Genomic DNA, 13,005 nt, shown 5'->3' with positions numbered 1-13,005 from the left:
GCAGCTCCACTATGTTTACATGCATTATTTTTGTCAATAGGAATGAATCAAATATGATTTCAGATTAGGAGATTTTCATTCAGGAACTCTAAACATTGCAGCCTTATTCATTTACACATGTTTTCTGAACAAAAGCTCAATGCATGTACAGTGTCCAGTAACCACATTCAGAACCAGAGAAAGAGTATAATTTCATTTTTCTTTAGGCTAAATATAGTGCGTTTTAAAATGAAAATGAAAACACACATCACATGACCATTCATGTACAAGTGTGAACAGGAAGTAGGTTGTTCACTCTGCGGTTGGTTGTAGTCACAGCGCGGCTGCACGATACAACATTGAGTGTGATCCAGCATCTTATATAAAGGGTCCAGCATCTTTCTAGAAAAACAAACAACAACAACAACAACAACAAAAAAAAAAAAACACATAAAGAAATACTTATGACTATAAGACTTAATGAATTAATTTCACACCTCTCTCTTTTTGTTTGTTCCCCTTTTGTTTCTAAATCTGTAATGAGTTTATATTGTTAATTTGTAAAGGGGTAAGTAGATAGGGGGTGCTATTTTCTTTTTGATCTTATTTTCTCTTGTTAAAGGGAGTTACTGTAATTCCGCTGTATTATAAATGTAGCTGACTATAGTCAAATGGTGACCTTGTCTTTAGTTTTTTAGACCATCAATACACTTTAGCAGCACACACACACACACAACACTTCGCATTGACAATTACAAATCATGTATTTCATTACATGAATCATGTCAATATAAATGGCGAAATTAGACATGTTCCTGATTATTTTTGTCAGTCGTTTAACATCTCTATCCTAAAACAGATGTAAGATATTAAATGGTTGGCTACTTGCATCTTATCTGGCCGCTAACTGAACATTTTGACCTATGGTGAGGATGTTTAGAGGGATAGTTCACCAAAAATAAAAATTACTCCATGATTTACTCACCCTCAAGCCATCTTAGGTGTATATGACGTTCTTCTTCCAGACCAATACAATCAGAGTTATATTAAATATGCTTTATAATGGGAGTGGATGGTAGACCAAAAAATAAAATAAAAATAATAATAATCCAAACTGAGCTTCAAATTTACATTAGTGCTATTTAAATATGAATGAAAAGTCAACATTGACTTTTTTCGTTTTCGTTCTGTTTTGTAATAATAATGAATCAAGTTTATTGGGTTTATTTACCAAACAAATAAATGTCTTTTCATTAAAAAAAACAAAACAAAAACCTGGCTATGCGTTCTGTTCTAGACTAACTGAGACTTGTCATGGCACTTGTATACTGTTGTTGTTCTCTTTTGATCTGACTGCTTCTATTGTTCTTATTTGTAATTCGCTTTGCATAAAAGCATCTGCTAAATGATTAAATGTAAATGTAAATGTAATGAACTGATTGTTGACTGGACTGAGTGTGTTTGTAGTTTGACACCCTGATGAAGGCTTGTTAGCCACAACGCTTGAGAGATGTTTTTAATATAAAGCCATGTGAATAAAGACTTATTTTTTTCACTACTTTCTCGATTTAGTTTTTTTGATAATAAGAAATCCCACATTCAAAGAGTATTTCACATTCAATGTCATACCCCAGTAGAACTTTTTGCATTTTTTGATGTAAGAAACATAGCAATAATAAAAAAAAAAACATCAGCTATGAAGTTTCACATGCAGAGAATTCTGGGAGTTTAAATTTTCGTTTTTACACTTTAAACCTTTTTTCATTTCCAAAAAACATTTTTTACTTTAAAATTTCATTAAATGTAATTACATCTATTCACCGTATATAGTAGGCCTATGGAAACTTACTGTTAACCATATAACAGGTTTTTACTTTTAAAATAACAATCATTTTTATTACAGTGTACCAGAAACAACAATAATTTTAAATAATAACAATTTAAAAGTTAATTTAAAATTTTAATTGACTATAATACTAAGACTATAATAATAGAAGTCAATCTTGAAAATAGGAAACTTAAATTTTCTGTACTGCTGTTTTAGATTTACACCACCAGGTGTCAGTAGCCACTCTATACTTTCCCTTTGAGAGAGAGCGAGAGAGAGAGAGAGAGAGAGAGAGAGAGAGAGAGAGATTGTTATTGTTCAACCTTGTTAATATTATTATTATAATTACTATCTAGTGCTTTCTAGTCTACCATCTACCGAGAATTGTGAAAGTACTAGTATTTCATGAGCAAGTATGCTAATACTTTACAAATTAGAAATAAAACAACTAGTTACATACTAGTAAGTTATGATGAAGAAGTGTGCATGTGGCTTTTATTAACAGTTATTTACGGATGATTATTACTGTATTATTATTTTATAAGTGATATAAAATGTTAATGTTATAAAATAAATATAGTTTTACTGTCGACAGTGTAAAGTAAATTGCATTTAATAAGCTTTTTTCACCTGATAAGTAAATGTAAGTATATGCTTACATATTTTATATTGAACAAAAAAAAGTCCTAAAACTGAATCCTACTATGATAAAGGATTTGCTTATTAATATGAATACATCCGAAGTGACGTCACGCTGTAACCTTCCCGGCGAATGCTCGTTAATATTAATTAGATGATGCTGACGTTGCTCGGTAACCTCCAATAGCACAGCTCTTGCTCATGAATATTAAGTACGTCGTCGGCATAGTAGATTCTGTGGGTTTGAGCGCTTGCGTGGACAGCACATGACACAATGGCGGGGATGAAGCTCAAGTTCAATGATTAATGTTAACGATTTTATAAAGCAGCTCTTTAAGAAACAGACGCGAGTCGAAGTTCACCGAGGTTTCACACTTGGAGCTTGAATTTCCGGATCCTTCTCGCTTGCGAGGCTCGTGGTCTGCAAGTAAGCATGCATGCAGACTTTGATACACTGTATTACATTGTCACTACCTGTATTGATGTCCAGATTTTGTGTATGAGGGCATTTGGCTGCATGTGCTGGTGATTAGTGCGTTATGTGCAAGGGGTTTTCTCTTTTTGCAGGTCACTATGGCATTGATAAGGATGTTGAGCAGACTGAGAGGATATGTGCACTTGGAGCAAGGTTTGAGAGCCAGTTCTCAGAGCAAGAGATTACAGCACACTGCCACCCATTCATCTTCATGCAACTATCAGCTTCTGCCTGACTGCCTGGGTGAGACACATCACATTCCCAGACTAGTGCAATATAAATAGCTTCCTATTGTGTTATTATTATAAGGGTTTTGTTCATTCTCAACCAAATGATTATAGATACATACAGTGATCAAACCAGAGTTATTCTAGTTAACTAAAACTGTTATTTTCATTTAATTTAATATGATGTACTGAAACAACTATTACTGAAATGCAAATTAATAGTAAAAAAAAAATTACATAAAAAAAATAAAAATAATAGTATCTCAATGATACTAAAATAATGCTAGATCTAAGGTCTTTTAGATAAAAAAAATCATTATTACTATTTTATTTATTTTTAATTTAATGGCTGATTAGGTTTGAATAAAATTTCATAATTGCAAACAAGATGCAAACAAATATATGTAAGTTTATTTTATATTTACTCACTAAAACGGTTGAGTAATCAGCCTGGCTGCTATCACTGTTATATCCACATTATTTACTCTGATAAATGTGCATCATTGTAGAATTTATTCATGAACATCATAATATGATTATTATGTTAAATTACATTCCATAATAAACAGTAGGTTAAAAAAATGAATGTTTGTTTAAACAAGAGTAATAATTGAATATATTTCTTCAGAGCTCCACTATGGTGGTCTTGTAATGCACTTTGACTACGTGTGGCTGCGAGATCACTGTCGCTCGGCTTCATGCTACAACTCAAAAACACACCAGCGAAACCTGGACACTGCCAGCATTGATCTGAACATCAGGCCTTTCAAGAGCAGAGTGGACGAGAACAGCCTGTTCCTCACGTGTAAGTGTTCAGCACTGCATGGCTTTACTGACAGATGTGACCCTGCAGCACAGAAGCAGTCTGAAGTCTCTGGGGTGTATTTGTAGCAATAGCCAAAAAACCATTGCATGGGTCAAAATTATCGATTTTTCTTTTATGCCAAAAATCATTAGGATATTAGGTAAAGATCATGTTCCATGAAGATATTTAGTAAATTTCCTACCATAAATATATCAAATCCAATTTTTTGTATTAGTAATATGCATTGCTAAGATTTCATTTTAAAGATGATTTTCTCAATATTTTGATATTTTGTGCACCCTCAGATTCCAGATTTTCAAATAGTTGTATCTCGAACAAATATTGTCAGATCCTAATAAACCATACATCAACGGAAATATTATTTATTCTGCTTTCAGATGATGCATAAACCTCAATTTCCAGAAATTGACACTCAAATCTTGTTTTTGTGGTCCAGGCTCACACATATTGTTGCTGTAGTGGTCTTGTTTTGCAGCTTGACAGACTCGAGCACTATGAGCTGCTGTTAAAAACAGTAAGGAAGATGTTTCCAATTAATAACCACATCTGTGTCTGATTTTCAAAGGACGCACCCTTCAGAGAATATCAGCCGGATATGTAATCAAGGATTTCTTATTTTCCAAAAGTAACCATTATAAACTTGGCTGTTTTTTCTTGAGTAATTTAATTATTTCTTTGAAATATAATGGTTACTATTATTTATTTTTTTGCAATTAACATGTGCAGCTGACAAATGCACAGCCTTTGAAATTAGAAGCATCGCCAATTTTCATTTTTCGGTGAACCAACCCATTTATTCCCCCATTCCTCATTTCCTGGTAAACATCCTTTCAAAATGTATTTGTACGGGAAACTAAACAAAACCATTAAACGTGTCTCCTTTACAAAATGTTCACGGTGTTCTGCAAGATTGCGGAATGTTGGGATCGGAAGATAATCAGACTTTCACTGTGCCTTCATGCTTCTCTCCTCAGAGATTGTGGTGATGAGATAAATGAAACACTCTTCCAAAATAAAGATGGATATCTCTTTCCTAAGTAAAGATAAGTCTCTGTGAGAAAGACAAACCTTTGACTCTTACGAAACCCATCTGTGAGATTCATTTTACCTTATTTTTACAGTTAGTTACATAGTAACAGCATTCTTCACTTTCTGATGACTCACTTGTTACTTTGGCCCAAGATTGTGTCAGTCGACCGGTGAAATATTTGGTGTTAAGTGCCCTGAGTTTCCCTTTTTATTAAGTTGACATGAAATCAGATGGGCCCTGTTTACTTTCTTAAAACATTTCTATAATCCTAATATTACTGTGGACAATTCAGTTCACATCATAGCAAAGAAAAAGTTGCATTGCATTTAATGGCAATCGCTTTTGCATTAAACATTTTTCTATGGGGACCAATTCTCACTATTAACTATGACTTTTGCCTCAATAAACTCCTAATTTGCTGCTTAATAATAGTTAGTAGAGTAGTTGTTAAGTTAGGTACGGATCTAAAATATGATCATGCAGAATAAGATAATAATGCATGCTGATAAGCAGCTAATAGTGAGAAATGCTGTTAGCATTTTTATTCGTACAGCTCTTTTCACAATCCATATGGTTCAAAAGCAGCTTTTCAGCCAATTAAAATGATGTAAAATGGTTCATTTGAAGAAATCTGGAAAGCACACACTCCCTTCTCTGCTGTTCACCCAAAAATGATCCTCATGTTGTTGTGTAAGATATGTTGAGAAATGTTTCTGGGCTGTGTCCGTACAATTTGTTTCCCACATTCTTCAATACAATATTCCTTCTTCTGCAGAAGACAGAAGTCGTACAGGTTTGAAACAACATGAGTTTTGGATGAAAGCTCTTGTGAGCTCCTAGTAAGAAAGTCAAAGGTGACGGTGGCGAGAAAAACCTGTCTGGATGTTTAGATTGGTGAAAACAGAACGAGAGGAACCAGACTTTACTCTTCAGTCAATACAATCAGAGTACTTCTGCTAAATATGATCAGGTGTGAGGAACACGAGTTCATGGAATAAATTAAATGATTGGGTTGTCATTATGTTAGTAAACCTGTGTGTAAACTTCAAGGATAACCATTTAATTGTAAGGATAATGAATCTTTTGGAACATTGCTGTATTTTGTATTTAAGAGTGTCAATTTAACTTTACATTTATGAGTCAGATTCAATGGAAGTTAAACTTAATAGCAAATCTATTTTTGCTGTTTAAATCAGCATTTTTAGCTACTTTAGGGTTTCAGGGTTTATAATCTTGTGTCATAGTGGCAATGAAGTTGTAAAATTGGATGTGACTTTACACAGAAAATGTCATAAGCAATTATTTCACACGTTTATGGTGCAGGCTACACTATTGATACCGAGTACATTTTGTTCCCATTCACTTCTACTGTAAGGGCCTCACTGTAACCCAGATTTGTTTTTTGTTTTATTAAAGGAAATTAAAGGAACACTCCTCTTTTTTTTGAAAAAGGGGCACATTTTCTAACTCCTCTAGAGTTAAACCAGACCTGGAGATCAGCTTAATGGGTTTAAAAAACGTAAAACTCAACTGTTTAACACTAGAGGAGTTAGAAGATGAGCCTATTTTTTTTTTAAAAAGTGGAGTGTTCCTTTAATTTTTGTGAATTGAGCTCAACTTGTACCGAACCCCATACGCTGATAGACTCATTACTGAACTATTAACATCTTCCACTGATGAAATGTTCACTCATTGATCATAGTTATCTCCTAATGAGATCATTTCCTCCAGGGCCAGATGGACACATCACACGGTACACTCTCACATGGCTGGCCCAGAACAGCTACGAGGGCCAGAAGAGGAGCGCGGTGCAACCTCGTGTCCTGTGGAGCGCTGATATCTACTCCAGCGCTCAGGTGCCCTCTGCCAGCTGGGACAAGTTCATGAGCTGCGACGAGGAGCTGAAGAACTTCCTCAACAACTTCCTGCTTTACGGAATTGCCTTCGTGGAAGGCGTCCCACCAACCCTAGAAGCTACTGAAACGGTGACCCAAAGAGTGAGCCTCATCAGGTCAGGGCCAGTACAGTAAATCCTGCAGAGTTGATTTGATAGCAGATTTAACGGATTGTCTGTGATCATTTACTCTTTAAGATGAAGCAATTCTTTGTTTCCAGGGAGACCATGTACGGGCGGATGTGGAACTTCACTTCAGATTTCTCTCGTGGAGATACAGCCTACACAAAGCTGGCACTGGACCGCCACACCGACACCTCATACTTCCAAGAACCCTGCGGGTAAACCGGAAAAATCAGAGTCGGGCTTCAGTTAGCCACCAAAGGCCAAATGCCTGTCTGTCAGATCGACTTTCTGTAGTGCATCGATTTTAAAGGGAATTTGAACGGAATCAGTGTTTCACGGCTGATCACTGAGACGCGCCTGCGATTCACTGAACGAGCCGTTTAACATCAAATCTGCGCTGGATATTAATATCCAAACTATAGTGAAACACTATCAATTAGCACAGTAACAAGATCGGCAGTTTAAGACATTAACTTTTAAGCACAAAACACAAGATACTTCTCTTTTCAATATGAATAAGGCTTTATTAGATAAATCTAAGAGATATAAACTAATCTAAAACATAAGCACACGCACACACACATTAATAGAAGTTTCAGGAAGATCGAAAGTTAGGGAAAGATGAGTTTAAGAGAATGGAAATATGGAATCCCAAGTTAACAGCAATATGTGAAATTGCATAAACATGAACAACCATCAATCACTTAATTAACCCTCGCATTGAGTTCCTCTATGAGGTTAAAATTATATTAGATACAACAGTTTAGCTCAGTCTGGAGGTAAAGTTACTGGTGTTGAATGTGCAAAGGGGGTCAACATTTTCCTGTTCTTGCAGGGTCTAATTTTGGACATGATTCCTATAACAAGAATATGATACATTTGACAAATAACTGATGGTCAGAAATTAACACATACGTACATATTAAACATGATTATGTATCCTTTAGCTATCCAATAGTTATTAAAAAGACATAGACAATAACTGATTATAAACACAATAGTCAAATGTGTGGGTTACATATAAATGAATATGGAGTTAAGCGATGGACTGATGTTCATTTAGAAGGCTTTTTGAGTTCATTTTGAGGCATCTACATCTGTATAAGACAGTTTCTCTGCCATTCCTTGACATAAAGATGTTCTGTGGAGACATGAGGCTGAAATGTTCCCTTAAAGGAATCTCAGTCTGGTTCTTGTCTTCTAGATGGGGGAAGTCCATCCACAGATCTTGTGATCATGATTACTCTCATGGGTCTACATGTGATGGTCAGGCTGTGCATCTCTTTGAACATCAGTCTGGATTACTTGCCCCAAATTTGACAATCTCTTCACCGAATTGAAATTGTCAATAATTGTTCTAATGATGTTAATGTTGAAAGCTGTTCTGTGAAAGAGTTGGTTGGTTATCTATTAACTTAACATCTATATAAATGTTTTGCTTTCCATAAATGATTGGAATTGTAACAGCTACTCGGTGAAATGTTACAGGAAACATTAGACTTGTAGCACTCTAGTATTATTCTAATGATAAAATACACAATGGTTTATTGTTGATATCAATGATTTAGTTATTGCATCAAAAAGTAGATCAAGTGGAAAATGTCAGTGCAATAATGGTTTCAAAAACATTTGTATTAATGTTGGATGTAAATGCAGAGGTAAAGCCAAAAGGAAATCAAGAGGAACAGAAGTTTCATGTACGGTGTAATGGTGATTAATACATGCTTTGTGTTGCTCCGTCAGCATCCAGGTGTTTCACTGTCTGAGACATGAAGGAACGGGCGGCCGAACTCTGCTGGTGGACGGTTTCCACGCGGCTGACGCGGTCCTCCAGCGCACGCCCGAGTACTTCGAGCTGCTTTCACACGTGCCCATCAAACACGAGTACGTGGAGAACCTGAGTGAGCATCGCAACCACATGATCGGCATCGGCCCCGTGCTCAACGTCTATCCGTGGAACAACGAGCTGTACATGATTCGGTAAGAGACTTCACTCCCCGTGTGCTGTCACAGGAACATCTAAATGTTTTTGCACCAGCTTTGTTTGAGTTGTGTTCTCTTGTTTTGCAGGTATAATAACTATGACCGTTCTGTTATTAACACAGTCCCTCATGATGTGGTGCGGCGCTGGTACACGGCTCACAGACAGCTCTCCGCTGAACTCAGGAGACCAGACAATGAGCTGTGGGTCAAACTCAAACCTGGGAAGGTATGCAGTACATCTCCACTGGTGTTTGAGATAGGGCTGGGCCATATGGGCAAAAAAAAACAATTTTCCGAGATATCTCATCGTTTTTGTATTTGGATTTAAAACTAATCTGTATTCAATATTGGTTTATTTAATTTACCAGCCAAAGGCTATGAAAACAAATAAAGTTAATGTAACCATGTAAGCCTTTATATTATGTGCAAAAAAAGGTTAAAATCACATTTCATTCCAAAATTTTAACATTACAATCTAAAAACATAGTTTATGATTTTAAAATAAGTATAACTAGCCATAAAGAAAATAAAGCCAGTTTTTTTTTTTTTTTTGTATTTGATATTATGAGAGATAAAAACATTGCAAAGTATACGTTTAAAGTAGAATTGTACTGTCTTTTTTTTTTTTAAATGTAAATTGAAAATGTGCTTGGCCCTGTACTTTCAAAATCTTGTCAAAAAAAAAAAACACTATGTAACATATTTTAACTATTATTTCATATGTCAAGTTTAACAGTGTCAAAATGTCATAAAAATTCACAATGCAAAAAAAAAAGAAAGGTACAGATTTTGGTTTTGGGTGTCATGCATGCAAGGTCAAACAACACTTTTATTGTCTTAAAGGGATACTCCACCATGTTTTCATATTAAACTATGTTTTCCCCTTACCTAAGTAACTCGACCTAGGACGGTAACACAAAACAAAACGTTGCGCTTTTCTAAGCGTGTAAAATGGACAACTATATTGTGTGGCGGAATACCATGGCAAGTGCTTGTAAGCACTTCGTCTTGGCGCAGTAATATCTTCACTCGTGAAAAATCCTCCCACCGGCCCCCGCTCCCTCTAGTGAAGATATTACTGCGCCAAGACGAAGTGCTTACAAGCACTTGCCATGGTATTCCGCCACACAATATAGTTGTCCATTTTACACGCTTAGAAAAGCGCAACGTTTTGTTTTGTGTTACCATCCTAGGTCAAGTTACACTACGCGAGTAACTGTATTTAAATAGGGAAAACGTGGAGGTGTTTGGTAACTTCTCTGCTTGGCCCTTATTGAATGAATGGGCTAAGCTAAGTGCTTTCAAAGTGTCACCGCGCGCCAAAGCGATTGAGTGCACACACTGAGACGAGAGAGGTATGTATCAACTCGTCTTAGGTAAGGGGAAAACATAGTTTAATATGAAAACACGGTGGAGTATCCCTTTAAAATATGCATTTGTTTTTTACTTTATTTGCTCAAAACGATTCGTTTTTCCAAACCCCTCCATTGAGTCACGCTAAAGTAGCGTTCATTTTAATTTCATAATAAAGCAGGTTTGTGAGAGCAGCGCTGCTTTGTGTATAGCGTTACAAACCGCTATTTTTACCACTCCAAAAGAAGCACGTAGTGGCAAAGAATGAATTGCATTTTCATTCAGACCAATGGAAAAAGACCAACAAGTGGGCGGGCAATATGCTAATGATTAATTTCTACGTCAACATGAAAAGCATGGGATTCGTTTTAAAAAATGACTCGTTTTAATATTTAGGTATTAATATTTCATTTTAATAATTGAGTCAGAGTCGACTTTTGAGAGACGATATCTTTATTCACTGTGTACTTTCAGATTTCAAACTTTGCAGGATGTCTTCATTCACTTTGAGCTGTGTTACACACTGCATGAAAAGTCTTTTTCAAAAATCCATGATAGGGCCTCAATGATATATTTTTATAATATGTCATCAAAGCAAAAATGGTGGCTCCCTTGACTTTCTCACAATGGCTTTCTCCATTAACGAATGCAGTGTCTACAATTTAGTCCAGAATAGATGCACATGTAAACAACTGTGTGAATCAGATTGCATAATTTACGGTGCATCTAAGCAGAGCTTTCAGAATCAGATTGGATTTATTCAGTGCATGTTAACATACTGCTGTTGTTTTCTCCAAGGTTCTGTTCATTGATAACTGGCGTGTTCTGCACGGCAGAGAGTCGTTCACCGGCCTGCGACAGCTGTGCGGATGTTATCTGACGCGTGACGATGTGCTGAACACAGCACGCTCTCTGGGTCTCCAGGCCTGAGTACCTAATGCTAAACTTCCCAAATGACAGCGGTACACCAGCATTCACCAAAAACAAGCCGATTCCTCAAGCATAGCGGAGGACGCTTGCTATACAGCAGGATCCCAACAGTATTACTTATCAACTCAGCTCTTTTTTGAATGATTTTATGATTTGAATAAAATTTGTTTATTGTAGAGGAGGCATCTTTTGATCCATAACGATTTCTTTCCACAGAAAAACAGATGGTAGCAATAAAGAGTTTAATTTAAATGTACATTTTTATTTGTATTTTTTAGAAATGGTCAGGAACTCAGCAGAATATGGAGTGAAACGCACATATTTTAAAAGAGTTGTACTATAATGTCTGATTTGAAGGAGTTTATTCACACAAATCAGAAGATCCTTTGTTTCGCAGAATGATGTTTGAATCCTGGAAATGTGTTCTCACAAAAATGATAATGTCCTGATTATTTACTCACCATCCAAGGTGTACTGTATCTGTCTTTCTTTTTTCAGCTGAAGAGAAATTCAAGTTTTAGAGTAAAACATTATAGGATTTTTCACCATCTAATGCAAGTGAACGGTGCTCACTTTTGATCTTTTTTAATCTATTTTTGATCTAATTTTGATCTATATCAAAGTATTCCACCTGATCCGAGCTGACAAACAGGTTTTCTACAGTGAAATGATAAGTCAATTTCAGAAAAGAAAAAAAACTCCAGATGCTGGCTTTGGTCCAGCTCAGATTAATTCACACAGTCTTGTGTGACAGACTGTAGGCAGAAAGAAGGAGCAGTGTCCTAAAGTTGAAAGAGATTTAATGTCATGAATTAAACTGATACTGTGAACCGATCCTTTAAACGGTTGTAAATGGAGGGTATTTCTGTGGGTTTGTGCCTTAACAGTGATGTGGGAGTGCATGGTTGAGATAATATTAAAGATCTCACAAAGCTTAAATATACTGTATTGCATTAATCTGAGCTTTTTTTGGAATCTGAGGCATTTTAACATTCTGTATCCAATATAAAATGATCTCATATGTATGTACGCACAAAATACCAATGGTACCTCTGGAAAATAAATACATTATTAATTTCCTTGCATTTTGTATCTTTGCATTTTGTCTTTTTTAATTGCATTTTGTTTTAAGTTGAATAGCCTTGTCACTTTTTGATTATATTAATTTTAGTTTAGACAAAGAACATACTGCAATACTATAAACTGCACACAATAAAGTACACACATAGTGCAAAGTGGAAAAGTCAATGCAGTTCACACTTTAACCAAGATATGCATTTATTTATAAATATATATTATCTAAAAAAATATAGATTCCATAAATTCAAAATTCTCCAACCAGTCCTTGAATAAATATTTAATATATATTTGAAAGAAACTTATTATTTATTCTGGACAATCATAAAAGTTAATGGTAATTATCAACATCATTTATTTAGAGATTTGGGTTTGTTCTGTTGTTTTTCTTCTGCATCTCATTTCGACACAGTTCATGAATGCCTATGATTTTTCATCTGAAGATCAACATTTGTGTGATTTAGTCAGTCAAACCCGTTTTGATGTTAGTAAATAGTATTTGGACAAGTGATCCGTGACACTGTGTTATGTTGAATATCAACTTTTTTGTGTGAATATGTTAATGAAGGATTTGTGGACAAGTTAATGTTTTTTGGATATGTGGAATAAAAAATATGTAGTTTTGTTTGTTTGTGCCA

At 35.4% G+C, this 13,005-nt stretch overlaps 1 protein-coding gene across 1 annotated transcript; it reads left to right on the top strand.

Moving 5' to 3' along the window:
- The first annotated feature begins 2,669 nt into the window (after positions 1 to 2,669).
- LOC127942191 (trimethyllysine dioxygenase, mitochondrial) lies at positions 2,670 to 12,375 on the top strand. The gene is made up of 8 exons (XM_052537834.1): positions 2,670 to 2,873; positions 3,014 to 3,164; positions 3,777 to 3,953; positions 6,736 to 7,015; positions 7,120 to 7,239; positions 8,768 to 9,004; positions 9,095 to 9,233; positions 11,159 to 12,375. The coding sequence occupies exons 2-8, from the start codon at positions 3,020 to 3,022 to the stop codon at positions 11,288 to 11,290; spliced, it is 1,230 nt and encodes a 409-aa protein (XP_052393794.1). The 5' UTR covers positions 2,670 to 2,873; positions 3,014 to 3,019; the 3' UTR covers positions 11,291 to 12,375.
- Positions 12,376 to 13,005: the final 630 nt, after the last annotated feature.

Source organism: Carassius gibelio, chromosome A21 (genome assembly GCF_023724105.1).
Source record: "Carassius gibelio isolate Cgi1373 ecotype wild population from Czech Republic chromosome A21, carGib1.2-hapl.c, whole genome shotgun sequence".
Lineage (NCBI taxonomy): Eukaryota > Metazoa > Chordata > Actinopteri > Cypriniformes > Cyprinidae > Carassius > Carassius gibelio.
The sequence above is the reverse complement of the archived record's forward strand: the minus strand, read 5'-3'. Positions and strand labels throughout refer to the sequence as shown.

What these genes read in the sequence shown, in the direction of transcription:
- LOC127942191 (XM_052537834.1), top strand. Translation starts at nt 3,020, where the DNA reads ATGGCATTGATAAGGATGTTGAGCAGACTGAGAGGATATGTGCACTTG. An exon ending in CAAAGAGTGAGCCTCATCAG is followed by an intron (nt 7,016 to 7,119) that starts GTCAGGGCCAGT and finishes CTTTGTTTCCAG; the next exon opens with GGAGACCATGTACGGGCGGA. An exon ending in TACTTCCAAGAACCCTGCGG is followed by an intron (nt 7,240 to 8,767) that starts GTAAACCGGAAA and finishes TTGCTCCGTCAG; the next exon opens with CATCCAGGTGTTTCACTGTC.